This window comes from Mauremys reevesii, linkage group 3 (genome assembly GCF_016161935.1).
Source record: "Mauremys reevesii isolate NIE-2019 linkage group 3, ASM1616193v1, whole genome shotgun sequence".
In the NCBI taxonomy this organism is placed as follows: domain Eukaryota; kingdom Metazoa; phylum Chordata; order Testudines; family Geoemydidae; genus Mauremys; species Mauremys reevesii.
Window position 1 is genome coordinate 87,805,488 of NC_052625.1, and position 23,086 is coordinate 87,828,573.

At 44.8% G+C, this 23,086-nt stretch overlaps 1 protein-coding gene across 6 annotated transcripts in view; it reads left to right on the forward strand.

Annotated features, from left to right (window-relative positions):
* Positions 1–5,495: 5,495 nt before the first annotated feature.
* Positions 5,496–23,086, forward strand: part of C3H6orf118 (chromosome 3 C6orf118 homolog) — a 72,336-nt gene continuing 54,745 nt past the window's right edge. The window contains exons 1-4 of one of the 6 annotated variants that reach the window (XM_039531338.1): positions 5,496–5,885; positions 12,305–13,004; positions 17,649–17,771; positions 22,412–22,471. In XM_039531338.1, coding sequence (XP_039387272.1) covers positions 5,734–5,885; positions 12,305–13,004; positions 17,649–17,771; positions 22,412–22,471 — 1,035 coding nt within the window. In that variant the 5' untranslated portion in view covers positions 5,496–5,733. Of the gene's footprint in view, positions 5,886–11,959; positions 11,979–12,304; positions 13,005–17,648; positions 17,772–22,411; positions 22,472–23,086 lie in introns of those variants that run through there. The other 5 variants (XM_039531334.1, XM_039531335.1, XM_039531336.1 and 2 more) reach the window with 5 other exon arrangements.

Here is a 23,086-nt window from a genome sequence, read left to right on the forward strand (position 1 = left end):
TGGGGAATAGGTAGTCCAGAAATACCACAGACCAACAGATTGATCTTAATGACAGTAAAGTGGAACTTGAACGTGATTTGCCTAATTTCCAAGGAGATTCCACCCTTCCCTCAATTCCCACTTTTAAGGATTGGTAAAGTCCTGTATTGTGCCTCTTGTAAAAATACTAAAGTTTAGTTACTTTTAAACAGTAAAGAATCACCTCACTTGACAATTATTGTTAGCAGTATGGATCAGCTTGGGGAAGGAATAGGTGACAAACTGTGGGCACATGATAGTTGACATAAAAATGATGGGATTTTGTGAAGAATCCTGCTTGATGCTTCCATTTCAATTTGGAGTTAAGTGCTTGGGAGATCTGGGTTTGTGACCTTGGACAAGTCACCAAGGGTCAGATTTTTAAAGATATTCAGGCACCTAAAGATGCACATAGGCGCCTAGTGGGATTTTCAAAAGTGGTAGGGTCCCTAACTCCCACTGAAATTAATGGGAGTTAGGTGCTTAAGCAGGTGGTGGGATTTTCAAAAGTGCCTCAGTGCTGAGCTGTGAATTCTGAGTTGCACCCCTCAGAGGCACAGAACAGAACCTCACCCTGAGAGTTCCATCCGTTTTATATACAGCGTCTTTGTTCATACAGAGAGACCATGTGACGTTTTTAGAGATTATATACAGGGATTACTTGATCCACCAATGACATAAAGCTGTCTGTGGGGTTGACCATGGTAGTTTTTTAAGAGGACCAGATATATTGCACAGTAGTGTAGGATAGGAAGTGAAGGATCTCCAACTGAAATAGCAGGAAGAGATAGTATGTAAGTTTGAACACTACAGAACCTCAAACAGTTTAGCCATGTAACACTTAGATAACAAGGCTACCCCTGATTGGACATAAGGTGTAGTTTTTTAATGGTGAGAATAATTAATCATTGGCATAATGTACCAAGGTTCATGATGAAATCTTCAAGACTGATCATTTTTAAATCAAGCTTGCATGTTTTTTCTAAGAGATAAAGTCTAGGAATTATTTTGGGGGCAGTTCTATGGCCTGTGTTATATAAGAGGTCAGATTAGTTCAGGGGTAGGCAACCTATGGCACGCGTGCTGAAGGTGGCACGTGAGCTGATTTTCAGTGGCACTCACACTGCCCGGATCCTGGCCACCGGTCTGGGGGGCTGTGTATTTTAATTTAATTTTAAATGAAGCTTCTTAAACATTTTAAAAACCTTATTTACTTTACATACAACAATAGTTTAGTTATATATTATAGACTTATAGAAAGACCTTCTAAAAATGTTAAAATGTATTACTGGCATGCGAAACCTTAAATTAGAGTGAATAAATGAAGACTTGGCACACCACTTCTGAAAGGTTGCCAACCCCTGGACTAGTTGATCACAATGGTCCCTTATGGCCTTAGAGGCTATGAATGTATAGGGCTCAGTCTTGCAAAGTGATCAGCACATCAGTTTCACTGATTTCAGTGGAAGCAGAGGGAAGCACTCGGTATTATTTGCAAGAGGTGCTCAGAACTTGGTAGGATGATGTTCATAAGCCATTTCATATCTCAAACAGTCCTCTTAAAAAAACAGCAAATAACCCCAATCATCAGAATAACAGGCAATAGACCCAACAACCGTAGTTATTAACACACACACAAAATAATTTAGGATAGAATTTTTGAAGGCACTCACCATTGGCCTAGCTCTACTGCCAGTGATATTGCTAAAATCCCACCCTTCGGGGCCACAGTCAAGGTAAACTTGCCAGCATAGTGTGTAACAGACCCCCCCAACACACACACACTTCTTACAATTTAAACAGTGACGTTACAATTTCTAAGAAAATATGAGCTATAGTGAAGCCCTACCTACTGTACATAACCCAAAGACCATGACTTTTTTGCAATTTTAATACACAAATTAACAAGCATAGTTTGCACGCTAAAGCTCAGAACCAACGGAGAACTTACGTTACCACTTGATACTTCACCTTTACGGAGTGCCGCATACTCCACAGCCCCTGCTGGTCCCACTCCATGTAGAAATGTCCAAAGTCAAGAAATTGTCCCAGGAGGACTTCCGCAATCAGCAAGCTTTTCCCAGTTCTGAGGCAAGTAGCTCAGTGGTTTGAGCACTGGCCTACTAAACCCAGGGTTGAGAGTTCAGCCCTTGAGGGGGCCATTTAGGGATCTGGGGCAAATTGGGGATTGGTCCCTCTTTGAGCAGGGGGTTGGACTAGATGACCTTCTGAGGTCCCTTCCAACCCTGATATTCTATGATTGCTTTTGCAACAACTAGGCACTTTGCACCTAATACAGCCGCTCCTCCACTGCTGCCCCAGCTGAGGCTTCCATAGCAAAAGCTCCATTAAAACAATGAGGAGAACTGCAAACACTTGCACTATAAACAGCCAGGTTGAGCTTTCCTTCACAGGTGTGATTCTAGAACCTAGCCCTGCAAAGTGCTCCATCCTTCCCTGAGCCTAAGGACTGCGTTTGTGCCTGGCCTTTCTGTGGGCCACACAAGGAAGAGGTTACAGCTCTCTCCCATGCGGTTGCACAAGGGCCAATCTGGCCTTTAGATAACATAGCTACCCCTGACAGTAAGCACCTGCTGAAGGAGGTTCTTAGTTGCTCTTCTATGAAAGATCCCTGAGATGGTCCTCTGGCAGTTTTAAATGATCAGTTTATTAATGACCTAAGAATTGTATTCTTATTTCTTTTCATAGACTTATAGGCAGAATTGTGTAAACATGGAGTCTCATTCCATTTTGTTTGACTTAATAAAAGGAAATCAGGGCCAAATTGCACCTGATTTTAAAAAGGCATAACGGCCACTGACGTCCTACTTCAGCCCCAAAGGAAAACATAAATCCATAGTGGTCAGATACCACAGTGATGGCTAATAATAACCTGGGTAAGACATTCAGACACCAGTCCCCACATTCCACCCATGGAACATTGCTTTAGCAGCCAACCTGGGGCTGAATTTGGCTGGGTAGGGGAGCAGTGGAGCTGTGGAAAGGGGTAGGGCCAGAGGCTCCTCTTGCATGCACATCCTTCAGTCCAGGATGTGGAGATACTGGTGCCATGGAGCTTTGTGCCATTGGGCTAAAGCAGCCTCCATGGAACAGCTGTATAGCCTAGAGGGAAGATTCGCTCCTCCCATCTATGCTGATACTTCGACTGAGCTCTGAATCCCTGAATTATGCCTTCAGGGCTTATATGATATGTATGGACCCTCTGTGGTAGGGTGAATTTACCTTACTATGAATACATATTGTTCAATAACAGAGTGAAAGTAAAGCAGGTGGGACTAGCAATCGAACTTCTGTTTTAAACATGATGTTCAACATTAGAAATGTGCATCATGAACATGTTTTGGAATGATAATATCTATAAAATTTGTAACAGTGGGTCTGGTTTCCTGGCAGCCCAATGTGGTGGTTGCTGCAAACAAAAGTCTTGTGGCACTAACAATAGTTCTGAAAAGACTGCTTCAGCCGCTTTACTCTTTAAACAAACATAGTTTGAGGAATAGGGAATTAGCCGAAGGATATTGGTCAGTGCTTAAGTTGATCATGATTAAAAAAATGATGTTGCTTTAGCTGGCTTTGTGGCCACATACAGCATTACCATCTGGGAAACATCAATTCTGGGCACAGACGGACAGTTTCAGGTTTATTCCAAACTATTACCAGATCCAATTGCCTCATGGATCCCATGCATGTAAATACTACAATTCGTTGGAAAGAGAATCTGGGCTGCTTTGTGCCAAATTGTAGAAATGGTATTGCCAATGAGAACAGCCATATGCCTGTACTCTGAGGTAGAGAAAAACAATCAGTGCTGGGTGTAGTGTTCAGTAAGCACGCAGTCATCTGGTTTGTCAGGAGAAGGCAGCACAATGCTTATGTTAACACCATGAGCACTCGACCAGACTGACTTTGCTCAGGCTTCTGAGCATGCTCAGAGGATTAATACACAGGTATTAACATTGTCTCTAGTCACCTTGTTTCTACCCTTGCCATGAACACATACAGATGTTCAAGCAACTATAATTGTTATGGGAAAATTGAGATTAAACAGATTGTGTCTTAGAGGTGGTCATTCTTACCTTACGTGGAATGGATTCTACAGCCCATCCTATTTCGCCTGTTCTCTCACTGCTTCATCAGGTTATTGAGTCAAATTTACATGGAGTTCACAGTTCTGATTCAACAATTTTGCTTGGCCCATCTTGTTTCCATGCTATCCAAACTTCGTACCTAAATCTAACCCTTTCTTTTGCTAGCCACTGCACGCTGCTCTTCCATTAAGTTCCTGATTCCATCCATTTTCTATTTTTTGCCTCTCTTTGATGTAACAAACTCTATCTATAGATTCTTTTCTGCTATGTAATATATTATTTCTGTACATGAACTTTCAAATGTCTTCTAAAACTTCTAGGGTGAAATCCTGGCCCAGTTGAAGTCAAGCAGGGTTTTGTCATTGAAATCAATGGGACTAGGATTTCACCCTTAGCCTCAGCTTCTTCCCCAAACACTGCGCCTGGTTCTGCAAATTCATCTTCGCAGGCCTGAGCCCATTCTTAGTTCTTCCGCATTCCTATTCTTATTTTGTAATATTTGTTGGTGGCCTGGATCTCTTTAAATTCTGTTTTGTGGTGCTCCTTGTGTTCATAATTCATTGTTGTGCCTTCCAGAAGTATTCTGTAAAATAAATACCTTATAATCATGATGCCTTTTGTATTGTAGTAGTAAGATGATCAGTAATAAGTGGTACTTTTATAGCAGTTAAATACTACTACTGTAGTTATTTATTGATCTACTAAGAATCTGTGCCTCCAGTACTATAGTATCTGAGTGTCTTAGGTGGAAAGCTTAATAATTATATATTAATAATGTGTTTAGAAGTGTGCTTGGAATGAGCCCACCATGGAAGCACCCCTTCACAAAGCAGCAGATATTAACCTCTGATATATGGTATCATGTGTACAGAAGGTGGGTGTTAAGTTTAACCATTGTGATGCCATTGTGTTGTGATATCTATCAAGAATACTTTACGCAGGAAGTATACCATGGGACCAGGGCCCTTGCTCTGCTCCACACATCTGTAAATATAAACCCCTGTTATATTACCAGCGTATCTCTGACACAGTATATCACTGTGCCAAAACTGAACTTGCACTGTGCTGTCATTGAGTCATATTACATAAGAGCTTGCAATGCATCTGCCCGCACAATACCTGACTCAAGCCAGGCCTAATAGCCCTCAATTACATGAGTACTAAGTTATTATTTAATGATTATTTATGATATGCTAGATGCTGTATCAGACTCAAAAACAAAGATAGTCTTTGATCCGAAGAGTTTAAATTATTGAGAGAGTAATTTTCAGGGGTGTTCTCTGTTTGCAAATATTGAACTGTGACAGCAGGGAGAAATAGGCTTTGCACAAGTGTTAAGTGTATTCAGTATACAAAGAAGGACAGGCTATCGCTCCTTGGGATTCAGAATAGCTCCTAGGAATGTGTCCAACTGTCCAGTGTGTTTTAACAGATCAGTATTTCCAAACAAAAAACAATCTGGTTGGAAATTAAAATTCCAGTCATCAACTGGAAACCTTGAGGTGAAAAAGGATTCCCACGAGGGAGGCGGTTTAGATTCCACAAGCTTGCTGGGCTCCATGGGGAAATACCCTTCCCTTCTGAGGGTCCCTTCACAGCAGCGTGCATGGTTGCTCAGCAGCAGCAGCAGCAGCAGGAGCGAGGCGGGTGGAAGGCAGAATGTTTAGCTGGTTTCCTCGGTAACAGCACCCAGCCGAAGGGAAGCAGTTATGCTGGATACACAGCAGAGCCAGTGCGAGCAGACGGCGGAGCCTTGACGTAAGTTATTGTTCTGCCATTTGGGCCCCTGCTGCAATGTGTCTCCCGTGGCTGGGTTCTGTGGGAAAGTGGTTAGAGCAAATCGTTTTTAAAAAGCGACGCAGGTGCCTGGGTGGGTCCTGGAGGCCGTGCGCAATGAGCGAGTTACCACGAGAAGGTGCAGTGAAAGGGCGCTACAGAAAACCAACACAGTTGCCAACTTTCATGGGTAAATAAGCACCGCGACTTGCACCATAAGCCAAAAATCAAGCTAATCCCATTTCAAAACAAGGCCAAAACAAGCCAATCCCGAAGAACCCCAACACTCCATGTGACTAGATCCCCCTGGCCAGGGCCAGATTAACTCTCCTGTGGGCCTAGGGCTATTTGATTTTATGGGGTCCCTGGGGGGTTGGAGTGCAGGAGGGGGCTCAGGCCTGGGGCAGGGTATTGGGGTGCAGAAGAGGGTGCAGCTTCAGCTGGATGGTGGGGCCAGGGATGGGACGGGGGTTGGGGTGCAGCAGGAGGTTTGGGGTGCAGGCTCTGGGTGGGAGTTTGGGTGTTGGAGGGGGCTCAGGGCTAGGACACAGGGTTGGGGTGGAGGTGTGGGGTCTGGGAGGGAGTTTGGGTGCAGGAGGAGGCTCTGGGCTGGGTTAAGGGGTTGGGTGCAGGAAGGGATGTGTGGGGTGCAAGCTCTGGCCAGAAGGTGCTTACCTCGGGCGGCTCCTGGTCGGCGGCGCAGCGGGGCTAAGGCAGGATCCCCCAGAGTTGCCAAATCCACAGAAACTAAGCGGAAATTGGGCTTGGTTTAGGCTGAGTTGGCTCGTGCGCTGCATGGTGGCTAGCTTTTTGGCTTTCACGGCTTTTACAGTACCTTGTAGTTTCTTGTTTGGCTCCCAGCCCTGGCCCGCCCCTGGTCCCGGCCAATCAGAATGAGAGCTTGAATCAGGTGTTTTGGGTTCCAGTCCAGCTACAGCGTGTGTGCGCATCTCCCTGCATGCATGACTGTGTGTGGCAGCGGTGCTAAGCGTGTGTGCGCATCCCCTTCCCTGCCCATGCCCCTGAACGCCACTTGCCCATGAGAGGGGGTGGCAGGGTGCCGAGGCTCAGGGACTAGTGACTGGCCCTCAGCGCAGAAACTTGCCGCCGGCTGGATCAAAAGAAGCAGCAGGCCCCATCCAGCCCATGGGCCTGCGGGGCCACCCCTTAGTCCAAGGCCCTGGGATGCAGCCCCCTAAAGCCCCTGCATTAATCCAACCCTGCCCCCAGCGTGCAGTCTGGGACTGTGGTGGGCCCATTGTGCATCCCTGACTCTGTCCCCCCCCTTTGCCCCTGCTTGCCGGGGGCTGATAAAAAAAACAGAAGCAACAAGCTGCAACAAGCTACAGGCCAAAAACTAGCCAACAAGCAACTCTCACAACCCAATTAAGCCAAAACCAAGCCCAATGTCTGCGTTTTTTCCGCAGGTTTGGAATGTCTGAAAATGAACTGTGCTTTCAGTTTACTCAAGCCCGAGAAGCAAAGCAGGATTACTACCATTCATTATTCAATACCAGCCATGTTGTTGGTGCTACGTAAAGCATAATGGCAGATGCAGGGTCCCAACCTGCTCCTAGCTTCGCTGCAATAAATACGGAGTCAGGGCCGGCTTTAGGACGTGTGGGGCCCGATTCGAAAGAGCTGTCGCCGAAATGCCGCTGAAGACGGCTGCAGTTCGGCAACAGCTCAATCAGTTGCTGCTGTTCCCGGCGGCACTTCGGCAGAGGGTGCGGGCCCCTCTTCCGGACGCTGTGGGGCCCTCTTAGGCGCAGGGCCCGATTCCCGGGAATCGGGGGAATCACCCTAAAGCCGGCCCTGTACGGAGTAACTCCAAAGACTCCAATAATTCTGTTTACACCAGCATAAATAGGACCAGAATTGAACTCAAGTTCTCTGCCCTGTGAGCTTACAGTGTCAGAGCATGCTCTGAGCAGCACTTGGGGGTTGAGAACACTCAACAGGCATAAGTGACCTTGTAAAAGAACTACTCGAGTTTTGCACAGGAAAGGCCCCAGGCTCTGCAGTCTGGAGCTATAATGTAGTATTGTATTATAATGTACTGTTGTACAATGTACTATTTTGGACAAATACTGTAGAATATTATAAAACACATTTATTTACACTGTTGCTTGTTCTTTTTTAATTATAGGGTGAGGTAGTAGCAAGCCCCTATATTTGTTTCCTAATTCTGTGCATTATAATGGATTCTGGGGACCTTTTCTTTAAGAAGCATTAGCACCTCCATTGTTTGACATTCAGGACGGGGAGATCCCCTCATGCTACAAAAGTGCCTTTTCTGTGTCTGGTGAGAGTCTATTGAGATTTAGCTAAGGACTTGTCCACAAGAACAATGAGTTTGTGGCAAACTGGGGTGTTAATCTGCTCTGCACTAGCCTGCTGTGGTCTGACTGTCCCTCAGCACTGTGCTGATGCGCATTCCCCAGTTTTTGATGCGCTTTGAGCTAGTCTCATTTCAAAGAGGACTCGCTCAAAGCGCTCTGCCAAGCTGCTAACACACATCAGCAGGATGCTGACAGACAATCCGACCCCAGAAGGCTAGTACAGCGCACACTCACACCCCTGCTTGCCATGAACAACTACAAGAATTGTTCTTGTAGATAAGCTCCAAATGTTTTGGCTCAAATCACTAAATATTGGGAAGAGCTCAGCCTTGTCACTCCCACTGCACTAGGAATACCAGTGACCTGCCAGAGCCGTAGCAGCACTGTGGGTAGGGGAATGGAGAGAGCCCGGCTGGGCTGCCTGGACAACCCCTTCTTCTTTCCTTACACCCCCAGGCCAGCACATAGTCCCAGCTTCTGGGTGGGCGAGAGAGAGTCAGACCAGGCTCCTCTCTTTGCCAAGAGCTGGGAATGGGTGACAGGGATGGATCACTTGATGATTACCTGTTCTGCTCATTCCCTCTGGGGCACCAGGCATTGGCCACTGTTGGAAGACAGGATACTGGGCTAGATGGACCTTTGATCTGACCCAGTATGGACGTTCTATCAATAAATAATTGGAGATATACCTACCTCCTAGAACTGGAAGGGACCTTGAAAGGTCATCGAGTCCAGCCCCCTGCCTTCACTAGCAGGACCAAGTACTGATTTTGCCCCAGATCCCTAAGTGGCCCCCTCGAGGATTGAACTCACAACCCTGGGTTTAGCAGGCCAATGTTCAAACCACTGAGCTATCCCTCCCCTTCTTAGGTGCTTCTGTAAATCTGCCCTAGACCCTGCACATGGTTTTAGCAGCCTATATCCTCTGGGACACCATCTGGGCAGGAGCTCCCTGAATTCCCAAGTAAGGAGGGGCAAGGGAGATGAGCCATGCTCCCACCCACTTTTAGTACTATAGTATATTTTCCCATAGGGCCCCTACCTCATTCAGTATACAGGACGGACTCACAAGGGGGGAGTGAATTAAGTTTGCACAGACAGTCCTAACTTAATACTGGCATTTCTTAATCTTAATTTTCACGTGCTTGAATTTGCAACCTTAATAATGTTCTTTAACATAGTTTGTTGTATGTATATTTCCTATACAATGCCCAGAGGTACGATCTGGACCCCTTTGTGCTAAGTTTTGTACAAGCACATTCAAAGACACAGTTCCTGCTCCAGAGCATTTAGAATCTAAAATCAGATTAGAATCTCAACTTGTCTCCTTATAATAAAATGCAATGGGCCAAGTTCAGATGGGATGTGTAAGTTAGATCCCCTTTCTCTAGTTTAGGTTCCCTTTAAGCTATTTGTACACACTGATGTCTAAAGGATTATACATTGATGTACCGTGTATACCATGGAGCCTGGAATGAGATATAAAAGGTGTAAACCAAAGTAAGGGAGGAGCTAATTAATGAACATTTTTTTAACTCTTTGAGGTGCAAATTACAATAGCACACACTCCAGACACTGGGCGAATGGGTGTAAGTAGCTCTATGGCTGTCCTGTTTAGTGTAAGGGAATCTAATTTACATTTCCTGACTGAATGTGCCCCTGTGAGTCTACATAAATGAGTTTAGAAAGAGTCTAGAGGGAATCTAAGTTGGCATATCATAAACTTTGAGGGATCTGTATGAAAGCATAGGTTTGCTTCCACTTAGCCTCCCTCTAGACTTTTTTACTTACCTGTGACTCTGGTCCAACCAGTGGATTTCATTGCTATATTTAGTATAAAACTGGGTGTTAATTTAATCAAGGCGCTGGATTGGTTAAATATGCCAGGACCTCTCTTCTGGTTTTAAGTGTGTGAATTTAGTGATCCTGAAAAACTGAAGTTCCTTTTTTTTAAAAAAAAAAATCCACAGACCAGGTGCAGCATAGGCAGCAGTAATGAACATTTCCCCACACTGCCCTACTATTGTGCCTCAAATCTGACCTGGAGGAGATGACCTCCAGGGCTAGTTCAGTCTCCAAAGCCATAGGAGAACTGTGGGCTACCATGGCTCTGCCCCACAGGGAACTAAAAAGACAACTTGTGAGCATGCTCTGATCTCAGCCCAGCCTCTATATTCTCCATCGAGGGTGGAGCTCTCCTCGGGCCCTCCCCTGACTGCACACGGGAGAACTGCACTGTAATGGCTAGATGCTGCCAGACCCTTTCTGCCTCCCTACATGCACCCATCCTACTGGTCACTCTATTGTGCTGCAGGAAAAAACAAAAGCATCTGCTACAAAGGGGTTTTGTTTGGTTTATTTAAAGAAACAAGCTGGGATTTAATTGATGACGGATAACCCCATTAATCCTTCATGTCCAGCTGTCATAGCTTCTCCCCTTCCTTAAACCTGGCGGTGTGCTCTTTTCTCTCTCATGTGCTTTTACAACAAAATCATGACCTTATAAGAACATTCAGTTCAATCCCTCCACACAAGTCTGTCCAGATAACAATGAAGCTGTTTTAGAATTAGAAGTGAATTAGAATTGGCTTTTTAAAAAGAAAAGAAATGTAAACCTTGAGGGGTGGGAGGGCAGGGGGAGTATTGAGTGGTTTGTCACTTTCTCATATCAATTTACTATCAAGGAAAATTGTAACCAAGCCTTGTAAAATTGTAAAAAGCCTCCTTTTTAAAAAACGTGTCCCACACTCTGCCAGGCCTAGCCCCAAACAAGGGGTGGCCACAGACAATCCTGATGTGTCACGTTGTGTTATGTTAGATGGAGCAGTGATTGAACCATGTTTAAATCCGATTTTCAAACTTTGTCCTACGGCTAGCAAAGATGGGGGGCCAGCACATACTTCTGCAAAGCCTGGTTTATCCAACTGATTTGTTGGGTAAATACCAACCTACATATAGTGACGAAAAAGCTGTGATAACTGGCTGCTGTGCATGGAGTCAAACTATGTTATAGCTATACTCAAAAACCACGTTGAGTAGCTTAGGCTCCTGCATATGCAAAATATTTCTCCTTCTAACACGTCTAGCTTGGCTGCCCAAACTCTATTAGATGAACTTTTTGCTGCAACTGAGTTTAAACTTAAGCACCTTAGTTACACTTGGTTGTTTAGCTACTGTAGACTGAATCACACACTGGGTGTAGTACTAAGGTCCTGATCCTGCAAGCTTTTATGCATACACATGCTTAACTGTAAGCACATGAGTAATCTCATTGAAATCAGTGGGACTACTCTTGTGTTTAAAGTTAAGCAAAGGCATAAATAGGTGTAGGATTAGGGCTTTATGCACAGCTCTCCCACATTGCTTCCTGATGAAACTACACAGACGTCCTCTGTCAGATGCTTTGCAGAAATGGCATTTTCCTGAGTGACTTCAAAGAGACCATGACAGGACAGTGATCTGATTTAAGACACAACTTTGAAACAGAATGTGAGTGACAATCAGATGTGTTACAAAAGGCTTTTTAAAAAAAAAACAAAAAAACCTCACTTCCTCTCTGCAAATAATCAGGAAATTCCCCTCACAGTTTTCCACGCCACTAATATTTTTGGCAACTCTTGGAATTCTTTCTTATAGTTTTCCACAGATCACTGTGTTTGCAGTCTATCTCATTGTAGAGTCTAAAGTCATTCAAGGGTCCTACAAAAATTCCCAGCACAACTGGCACCTACAGGTATGGTTGTAGGGATGAGATCAGCAATTTACTGGGCATGGAGAATGGATTCAGACTTTTAGCCCTACAGGTGGTACTCCCAGCTCAAGATTGAGGCATGCTGAATGGGGCACATTGTGAGGAAGTCATGTTGAATTTGACACGACTGCTTCCTATGCTGTTTGAGTTCATACTTCATGGGCTTGGCTATCCAGGGCTGAGAATCCATCCACTAATTTCACTTAAAATATTTTATTATGAAGCTAGAAGAGCTGAGGCATATCTTCAATGTTTTTCTCAACTAAAACTATACTACTTTTCCTTGTTTTCTGTGATATAATCATCAGTTTTACTATGGCGGAAAGCAAGCAAGAGAGGAGCCTGACTCATCTTTTAGATGGCTTGGAAAAGGCCCACAGAGCCGATGTTCAACTTTACACCTCAGGACACTTAAACCATAACAAGCTTTATAAGCCCCGAGAGACTGTAAAACCGGGATACTGGGACAGCGCCAAGAAACAAGCACGTTTCATGACAGAAAGAAAGCAACTCCCAGCTCAAAATGAGACAGCCAAGAAGATGAAAAATAGTTTGGCTGATTTCACCCCCAGCACCACACTGGTTCCAGTACTTGCCAAATCCGCCTCTCCTATCTCCAGACACTCTCAGGCCCTCATGGCCGGTGTTGATCGCTCAGTGAATGGCCCATTAACTTCTACTCCTTTGGAAAAGCAGCTGAAAGAGCTTAAAAAGAAAATAGAGGAGGAAACCGACAGACTCAAAAAGCCACTTAAAAGAGAAGAGTTAGATGTGCCAGAGATGAAGGTGTTGAAGTACAAGCCAGTTAAGAACAGCCGACGTTGTGCTGCTGAAGTTGCTAAGGACGAGTACCGGTTTATGCCTTCATATTTGGCTGGAGTGACTAAAACTGATCAGTTTAACAAGTTTTTACATTTTCAGAGGGATTTTATTGCCAAGCACGATCTGCTAGAGAATGACATCACTGGGAGCAAAGCATCAGAGCGGCATGAAAGGAAGTTGGCTCAGGTAAGGAAAAGCATCTCAATAATTATTACAAAAACAACACATCCTCCCCACCCCACATACACCACCACCATCTCCCCCCAGATCCTACAAACTTTCTAAACTGGACAGGGTAAGAAATGATAAATCTGATCATTGCTACATGAAAGCCCCACTGGTTGCCAAGGAGTTACAGTCCCAGATTCATTTAGTAGTAGTTAGAGACTGAAAAGACTTGTTAGGTTCTCATTTGGGCACCGAACTGCAATGCTGGGTCACCTAACAGCTGATTAATACTGCTGTGAGCAGGGAAATGTATTTCTGTCTGGGCACGTGAGAGAATCATTTTTACAAGGGCTTGTGTCCCTTGATCCTTTTCATGGTGCGCAGGGGTGTGAGGGTGGGTACAGATTTGTTCTAGGCCAAGGAAGAGTCATAGCACAGGCTGACAGTGTGTCAGTATTGGTCCCACTGACCATGCATCACATGGGGCCTTTCTCAGAAGCACAGGGTATTGGCTAATCCTGATCTTGCTCTTGAGTTCCTGCTGTTAAGTTTAAGAATACAGGCTACCAGTGATTACTAACCATGATTTGATTTGGGATGAGGCTTTGGGCTTTGCATACTGGATGACTCCAGTTGGGCACTCTATTCAGCTTGAATCAAGAGAGAGTTTGGGAGGTGATGTAGCCAAGCTTTTTGCATCCACCCTTCAATGCAAGTGGTCTCCCACTCTAAAACTGGCCTTGATTAAGGGTGTCCAGCTTGGATGTGAATCTCAGAATAGGATGAAGATGGTACTAGCAGAGGTTCTCTGGTGCACCATAGAATCCCTGCTTGCACTGCAGCATTCAAGTCACCAACACTAATTGTTGTGTATTCTTGAAACCCACCAGGTTGCAGAGGTCTCTAAGGAGGGATGCTGTTTTGCTGATGGGCCACTCTATTGATGGGCAGGGGGACTTTAGATAGCTTAGTTGTCCTTGGCGATTGATACAATGGCTCCTAATTGTCCTCTCTGTCAGCTTTGTCTGCCTAGGTCACCGTGGTATTCAGAGGCCTTGGGAATGATGCAGTAGGCAGGGAGATAACTAGAGAGCTAAAACTACTATGGCAGAAACAGAAATCTGTCTGACTGCAGCATACAAGGTTTTTGAAATGTTATCCTGTGGCTGTGCAAGAGGCAAAGCTCCCCCTCCCCCAATTTGCACATTAGCTATTTTATAAGAGTGCCGCAGGTAGGTGATCAGCGGTATTTGCAGACAGGGAGTTGAGCTTAACAGGCCAGTGACTAGTGATGGCTGCTCGGCAGAGAGGGAGACTGATAGTCCAGGCTTGAAAGAGGCAGCAGTCAGAGCATTGTGCAAACCGCATGTTGGCAATGAAATGGGTGATGGACAGCTAAGGAAAGGAGTGCTCCCACTTCTTGGATGCCTCCAACCTACTGCAGCAGCTGCACTAGGACAAAGTGTACATTTCTGGTAAGAGGGCCAAGTGCTTGAGGATGGATAACCACCACCAGACCTTTGGCTCCTCTGAGATACAAGCTGCCATGCTGAGAGAATTGGCTAAGAAGTTGGTTACTTCCACTTGCAATACGTGTTCCTAGAACAGTGGTTCCTAAACTGGGGTTTGTGAACCCATGGGGGATCACGAAATGTTACAGGTGGTTCTTGGGGAAAAAATTCCCTAATGGCGACAGAGCCATAGGGACCCCAGGCAGCACGGGGCCAGCAGCTCGGAGCCTTGGGGACTTCCAAGAGCGAAGCAGATCAAAGCAAGCATATCTACCACACTGAGGAGATTGAAACTTCAAGACTCTTTATATGAAATAGAAAGGGAGGTGGATATTTTTTGCTGTTTTTAAAATTAAATAGGCTGCTAGTGTTGTTTTAAAAATTATTATGAAGAACAAGTTTAAGCTTTGTCGTAACGTGCATTGTTTGCCTGGACTGCCCGCCCCCGCCCCGTGGGTCCCTCCTCTTTTTTTCTGGCGGCCCCCATGGGCCTCCCCAATTTTCCGGGGGTGCCCCCCCACCAGGGCTCAGGTTGCGTGGGGGCTTTGCCCCCACACCCCTTTCTTCTACTGGTGCCTCTGATAGGAGCCTTGTCTTGTAACAGGCTTCATCAAAATTGATACAAGCTACAAAAGTGAGATCTTGGAAGAGTGTTGCCGTTTTCATAATGTAATAAAAATTCTGTAACGATAAATAATAATAAATAGTGTGTAATAAGGATGTCATAAAAACAAGTTTTATATTTACAAGATCACTGCTTTTAGAATTTATGCTGAGGTCAGGGAGAAAATCCTTGGAAATATTCATTTTTAGGAGGGGGTTCACGAGACTTGACATTTAGGTGAAAGGGGTTTGTGGGTTGTTAAAGTTTGGGAACCACTGCCCTAGAGGAATATCTCTCCACTTGGTCCCAGGGTGCATCAGGGAGAACAAGAGGAGAGTAGGCAAAGGAATGAACCACTGCCTGAGAGAGACCTTCCAGGAACTGCCTGATTATAGACTTGATGTTGAATTAAAGATGCCCAGAAAACCAAGAGTTTATAGGCCAACCTTGCATTTACTAATTCTTCATCCAAGAGACTCTGTTACAGGTGATAACGAATCAAGAGAGACTTTTCTTCACTGGGAAGAAAGTATGGTCATGCTGCCAGTAGAATGAGCTAGAGAAGGTACATTGTTGTGAATCAGAATCAGACGAGCGAGGTTTGCCACAATTTGAAATGAAGGGATTGTATGCTGTTCATTATCATAAGCAGGAAAATGGCATCTTGCTATTAGAATAAAAGAGCAGTGTAGCCTTAATAAAAAAACCCCCACAACTGTTTTGATGCAAAAACATTGACATTTCTCTACAAAAATGCAGAGAATATTTCCTCCAGGACAAGTTTGAGTCCATCACATTTTTTTGCGACTTTGTGAAAGTCGACTACAGTTAAAGCTGTTAGCCAGCAGCAATGGCAAACTCTGGCTTTTGATCGAATCTGCAAATTTTCCTTTCTGCCTCTGTTGGGAAATATTAATGTTCACAAAGTGAAACTGTGCATGTCTCATCACCTGGATAAGAACATCTCCCTGAAACAGGTATGATTTGGAGATGGACAGAGCACTAGAAGACTAGACTAGAAGCACTAAAGAGCAAATGTTGCAGTGGATGGGGATGGAGCAGATGACCTGACATAGCTCTTCTGTCTCTAATGCCTAAGATTTTGTAATCAGAAGAGATGCCTATATGAACAGTCACAACACCCTGAGTAGGGCCCTACCAAATTCATGGTCCATTTTGGTCAATTTCATGGTCATAGGATTTTAAAAATTGTAAATTTCATGATTTCAGCTATTTAAATCTGAAATTTCACAGTGTTGTAATTGTAGGGGGTCCTGATCCAAAAAAGAAGTGTGTGTGGGGAGGGGGGTGCAAGGTTATTGTAGGGGAGGTTGCGGTACTGCTACCCTTTCTTCTGCACTGCTGCTGGCGGTGGCCCTGCCTTCAGAGCTGGGCAGCTGGAGAGCGGTGGCTGCTGGCCGGGATCCCAGCTCTGAAGGCAGAACCTCTGCCAGCAGCAGCACAGAAGTAAGGATGGCCTGGTATGGTGTTGCCACCCTTACTTCTGTGCTGCTGCCTGCAGAGCTGGGCCCTCAGTCAGCAGTTGCTGCTCTCCAGCCTCCCAGCTCTGAAGGCGGCAGGATGTAAGGGTGGCAACACCATATCAGGCCATCCTTACTTCTGTGCTGCTGCTGGCAGCGACTCTGCCTTCAGAACTGGGCTCCCGGCCAGCAGCCGCTGTTCTCCATCCACCCAGCTCTGAAGGCAGCACAGATGTAAGGGTGGCACCATAACCCCCCTAAAGTTGCAACCCTCCTGCAAATCCCTTTTGAGTCAGGACCCCCAATTTGAGAGAGGCTGGTTTCCCCCATGAAATCTGTATAGTATAGGGTAAAAGCACACAAGACCAGATTTCATGGCGGGAGACCAGATTTCACAGTCTGTCATGCATTTTTCATGGCTGGGAATTTGGTAGGGCCCGAGCCATGAGGTTATAAATGTTGCATACCTTGTCCAAGATTTTCTTATTTTTCTCACTCTCCATGCTAACAGTTTTCTTTAAGGAATGAGATGATGGATTCTAAGGGCAACATCCTCATCTGTTGTAAACAGGCATAGATCTGTGGAAGCCTGTGGCGTTACACTGATTTATAACAGCTGAAGAATTGGCCTTAAATGTCTAAGCAGTGATACTTAACAATATATTCAGGCATAATATACTAATCGCTGCCTATAACACTCTTCCTCAAGCTTCTCTTTATTTTCTCTTGGCTGTTATAAACAACTCTTACTTTTCATTTCCCAATCTGAGCCTTTCTTCTTATTGCTGAGCAGGGTTCGCCACATGTATTTTTCATCCTGTGAACCATGTTATATGAGTGAGATAAAATCTTTCCTTGAGTGATCTCCGCCTAATCCTTCAATCTTTCAGAAAGGGCTCCACAGATCCACAGAGGGTTGAAGGACTGCTGTTTGAAAGTCACTGCTTTAAAGTATATCCCTGAGTCTCAAAGCTGTGCTGTGCTGTCTGTACCTCCTAGAGCTGAGTGGGGATGACGCATCCAACACGCACCTGCGTGCAGTTGTTAATTCTGATTTTTACTGCAGGAGCTCCAGAAGATCTGTGATTGTAACCGTCCCCATTTCAAACGGTTGCAGGTCTTTGGGGATGTGTTTGAAGATATTTGCAACAGCTCTTTGATATTTGGTGATATTCTGAAGGAAGTTAAGGTAAGAGATACCAGTCAGGCTTAGCACATTGTGATCTAAAGGTTCTCTAACTCCTGTTTTGTATTACCAGTGTTGTGCCCTATGCACCCTAGGGACCGTTCACAAAATGTCACTGAATCAGCTAACACTACTCTATGCAACCAGCATTTCCACATTTATACTTTCCTTTTATTCCTCCCTGATCTCTTGGCCACACATTAAAATCAGACACACCTGCTAAGTCTTCCTGTGCTCCTGATATCCTCAAAGAACCTCCTAATTTGTATGTAACTGCTATGCTCCCACAGGGGTTGGATGATTCTGTCTTCATTTATGCTCTCTCCTGGCTCCTCCGCTCTATTTTGCTAAACATACAAGAGCAGAGAAGTGTTGAGCGAGAGAGAGCAACTGTAGAAAAAGTCAGTCCGCCTGCATGCCCAGCAATTTGAGGTGACAAAAGCTTGCTCTGCACCCCTACCATCACCAGGCATCACTTTGCTAATAGAGAGAGGGTCTTCCACAGATCCATTCAGGGGATGGCAGCATTGCGCGAGCTGTGAACATGCACACAGTGGGAGGTGGGGGCTTGCGTAGCCTATAAAGATAATGTTTGCTTATATTCATATAAAAATATGTTGAAATGTATGTAGGCTCCAAAAGGCTTGACAATAGCCAAGTGAGGCCTGGTAAAATATAAGGAAAGTTAAGTAAAACAGTTCAGAAGCAAGTTGGAAATAAGTTCGGGCATAACCCCAAGTCATGTTCTCTGGTTATACCTAAAGAAGGACAGGGGACACCTGATACGGTTTTAATCAGGCTGCAACCTTATTATTGGATGTCTGGGACTACCTGGCAGATAAAAGTGTACAGTGCAGGAAACTCCATGATCATTCAATATCTCCCAGGAGATTCCACCAGCACCCCTCCCACCCTTTTTTCCCCCTCAACCTGTTGCTGGGACTTACCATCCACCACCCCTTGAACGAAGCTGAAGGTGGACTATAAGAAAGAGCGGTCGGCTTCCTGCCATGCCAGTCATAGGAGCCCCGAATCCCCACCCCTACTTCTGCTTCTTTAAAAAACAGCTCCTTTTTAAGACCTTCACCAAGCCATTTATCTGGTCACCTTATCCTTCGCCTGAACTGGACATCTGCCACAAGGAGGTGCCAGTAATTACCATCCAGTCAGGTTCCCAGACATCTCCTAATGCCCCTGTTATATCAGCCAAAAATGTGTCTGTGCCCAAGTTTGACAGGTGGACCCCATCCTCCTGAAATAACTCTGGTGCCCCATATACTATGCCAGAATGCAAAATTACTGACCCTTCTATGGCTCCAAGGAATTTGGCCACTTCCCTGTTCACATACCTCCTTACCTTGTCCACCTTGGGGAGGCTTCACAGCTCCCTGCCAGATTCTGCATTGAAGCATATCTAACCACACAACTTTTACTCCTGGAAAAAGTTCTCCATTAAGTCCACCCCTTCACACATTTCCCCCATGTGCACCACAATTATATCTGGTGACCGCTGATAAGCCCTCACAGCATACAGCTGTGGCATCAGCTGGTTCCATAACATGCCCCTCTTTCTGTGCCATCTCAGGATTGCTTCATCACTGTATCCCAGCTGCGAACCCTCAGGCAACTTGGATGCCTACCTATGCGCTCGAAAAAACCCCAATACTGTGCCTGCAGATCCACACCACCATCTGCATGGCTGGTCATCCAACATCTGGAATGAAAGTACAATAAATTAACACTGATTCACTACCTGGGATCTCACATACATTCTGTCAGCTTCTGAATGCCAATATCCGATTGCCTGAATTGCCCAGCAGTGCTGCTGCTGGTGACACCCCAATCCTGAATGAGTGGGAATCAAATTCCTGGGTTGGCAGTATCAGCCTTGTCAGTCCCTGTCTCAACACTGTAACGAACTGGTACATTGCGAGGGGACTCCCGTCACCATGCATAAAGAGAGGCCCACCCCTCTCTAGGTGTATCCCCATGCATACCCTCAAAGCCTCCATGGGGCAGACCTCAGCCTCACCACCCACCTGTAGAATAACGGATTCACCCCTGCGTCCTTGATCAGTCATTGACCAGCACTTCTTGCCCCTGCCAGTATCCATCACGCTGTTCCAAAACCCTTCCCACACCCACTTTTGCAGCAGCTTCTGAGCCCTTCTCTCACTTCCTGCCTGTAAATAACTGTTCCCCCTCCCCCAGCAAGCCAGGCTATGCCCTCCCCCCCGCTAGGGTGACCATAGTTCCCAAAGGGAAAATGGGACACCATGTGGGGCTAGCCTGAGCTACCCCCCTCTCCCACAGGGCTGGCATGAGTCGCTCACCCGAGCGCACTCCCCCACCCGCATGGGCTACCATTGCTGCCCCCCACCCCGCACATTCCTCTGCACCCCGCTTTTTTGACAAAAGTGGGCATTTGTCTCGTTTGCTCTTGCCAACTGATCAAGTCAGCAAGAGCAAATGGGACAAATGCCAACTTGTGCCAAAAAAATTCAGGACAGGGCTTAAAAAGGTCCTGTCCCAGCCAAAACGGTCACCGTACCCCCCCAACTTAAGCTGCAGTGCGGTCATTGTAAACATGGTTTGCTCTTAACTGGTTTTTACAAGTGTTTTAAATACATTGTTAATGTTTTGGAAAATGTTAGTGGTATGGTATTTACACAACTGCTAATTAAAATCATATTTAATGTTAAATAGCCAATGAAAAAGTAAAAATATAGTTAATCATGGTAGTGGAAATATAGGAATGGTAAAAGATACGTTTAATTTTAATTATTTAAGGGGTGTTATAACTGATTATAAAAAGGGTAGCCTGCTACTTTTAGCTTAGATAAGCCCATCCACCATGAAGGAACCGCTAGAAAAAGGATTATACCCATTTTCTTCATTTAGGGACTAATCACCTCTAAAAATGCCTCATTTCACCTTAAAATGTAAGTATAAATGTAGCGTATGGTTATATTGTAATGACTATTTTCTTAACTATTTTATATTAAATAAAGTTTTTAATGTTATCACATAATGTGCCATTCATAGTCCACCACTAAATTAAATTATCTATAACCACCCTGCAGGTTCAAGCCTTAAAAAATTCTGTTTGGTTTTTTCCCTCATTTTTAAACTGCAAATTGGAAATACATAAATCAAAGGTTACACTTGAAGGTTTATAGCAATTAACTAGGTCTCTTAACATAATTTGACAAAATCTTCAACCTTAATAGGCATAGAGCACATGCCATTAAAAGGTACTAAATCCTGAGTTTCACAAGGTCTTTAACTGTGACTTTATTAATGCTACAGACTCTATCTTTCCTTATATTTTCAATATTTGCCTTTCATCTTCATTTAGGCTGCTGTTCTCCAGTTTCTAAGGGTTTGTCTACACTATGCACCTTTTAGTGACATGTCTGTGCAGCTACAGCTGTGCTGCTAAAAGGCGCACAGTGTAGTCACTCTTTGTCGGAAGCTTTGTTGGCAGGAGAACGCTCTGCCGACAAAGTGCTGTTCACACCGGCACTTTTCATTGGCAAAACTTTTGTCGTTCAGGGTTAACCTTTCAGTGCCTTAATTTCCCTCTCTGTAAAATGGGGATGATAATACTTTCCTGTGTAAAACTCTAAAGGTATGTCTACACTACCCGCTGGATCAGCAGTGATCGATCCAGCAGGGATTGATTTATTGCGTCTAGTCTAGACGTGATAAATCGACCCCCAAGTGCTCTCCCGTCGACTCCTGTACTCCACCGCCACGAAAGACGCAGGCAGAGTTGACGGGGAAGCGGCAGCAGTCGACTCCCTGCAGTGAAGACACCGTGGTGAGTAGGTCTAAGTACATCGACTTCAGCTATGTTATTCACGTAGCTGAAGTTGCGTAACTTAGATCGATTCTCCCCCACTCCCAGTGTAGACCAGGCCTTAGAGATCTATGTATGAAAAATACTGATGACTGTATTATCAACTAGCTGCATTAGTCAGTGTTTGTTATCCCTCCTCTGTTTCTGAACTGTCGTCAGGTTGAAAGATAACATGTAAAACTCTCTGGACATCAAATCTATTTGTCCCTCCAACTGTACCCTGGTGATAGTGACTCTAATATGGAACAGAACCTAAAAATTCAGTGACGAAAATTGAGTTTCACTCTTTCTATTCTGTACATAGTCGAGTTATGCCATTGCCATTAGACAGTGCCAGGTTGACATACCGTCTGATATTTGAGAGGGAGAGAAATGGCAACAATTCACACTTGTTAAGAAAGTGAACACACCCCAATGCCTTCCAATAGTTGGCAGTGGGTAATGGCAAAAGGCAGGAAATAGAGTACTATCTAGGATGAATGGCAGCAAGAAGGAAGGAGTGGCGGGTTGGAAGAGGGTTGGAGAACAAAGACAGTCTACATTAAAGGAAGCTCAAGGGGGTGGAAAGAATGCACTTCTGATCGGTATATTTACTAACAAATGACATGATCCAGCTCTTTCAAATGACTTCAGTGAGATCAAGACCACACTCACTCCTAGCCCTTTCAGAAAAGGTTCTTGTAGAGCACATACAGTATGTAAAGTGAATCCAGTCTGTATAATCTCTGAACACTGTTGATAATTGTTCTGTAATGTTCCTCATTCCTCTTTGTTTGTTTAGAATGAATATGAGCTCTACATGGTGATACTTCTGGATTCTCTGCCTACAACACAATACAAGGTAATAGGCATTTGCCAGTGGCAGCGCAGAATGAGGTCACAAGGTCAACGTTACTTGCATTCAAAACTTAGAAAACAGCGGGCGGAGCCAAATGCATAAGTTAAAACTTCCTTTGGACACATGCAAACAGACACATGCACACATATGTGCACACAGACACAAATTACAGGAAACTGAACAGCCCTTGATTATTTTGTCCTGTGCTTTAGACACATTTAGGACCACTGAAAGTGATGTGCACTTATCTTTGATACAAAGATCCAAAGTCTGCCCATTCTTTCACTGCTCATGAGGACTTCTGCAGGAGCACCAACAGCAAAAGGTTAAGGTGGAAGCAGATTTCAGGCATAAAAACAGAGTTGGCAGAAACAGCATGAATTGAATGTGTTGAAGCAGTTCACCCAACCATGAACTCTGGCTGTGCAGTATATGTATTGTTGGGGGCTTTGACTTCATTGATGCATACTGCATCTGCACACTGTTCATTCTGTATTAAGGTATGTTCCATTTTCTTCTGTGGTCCAAAGGGGAAATTTGAGTAGAACGAATGGCTCGGGGATTCGTAATTTAAATTCAGTATTTATCTCTAAGTCACTGGTTGAAGTACCCACAGAA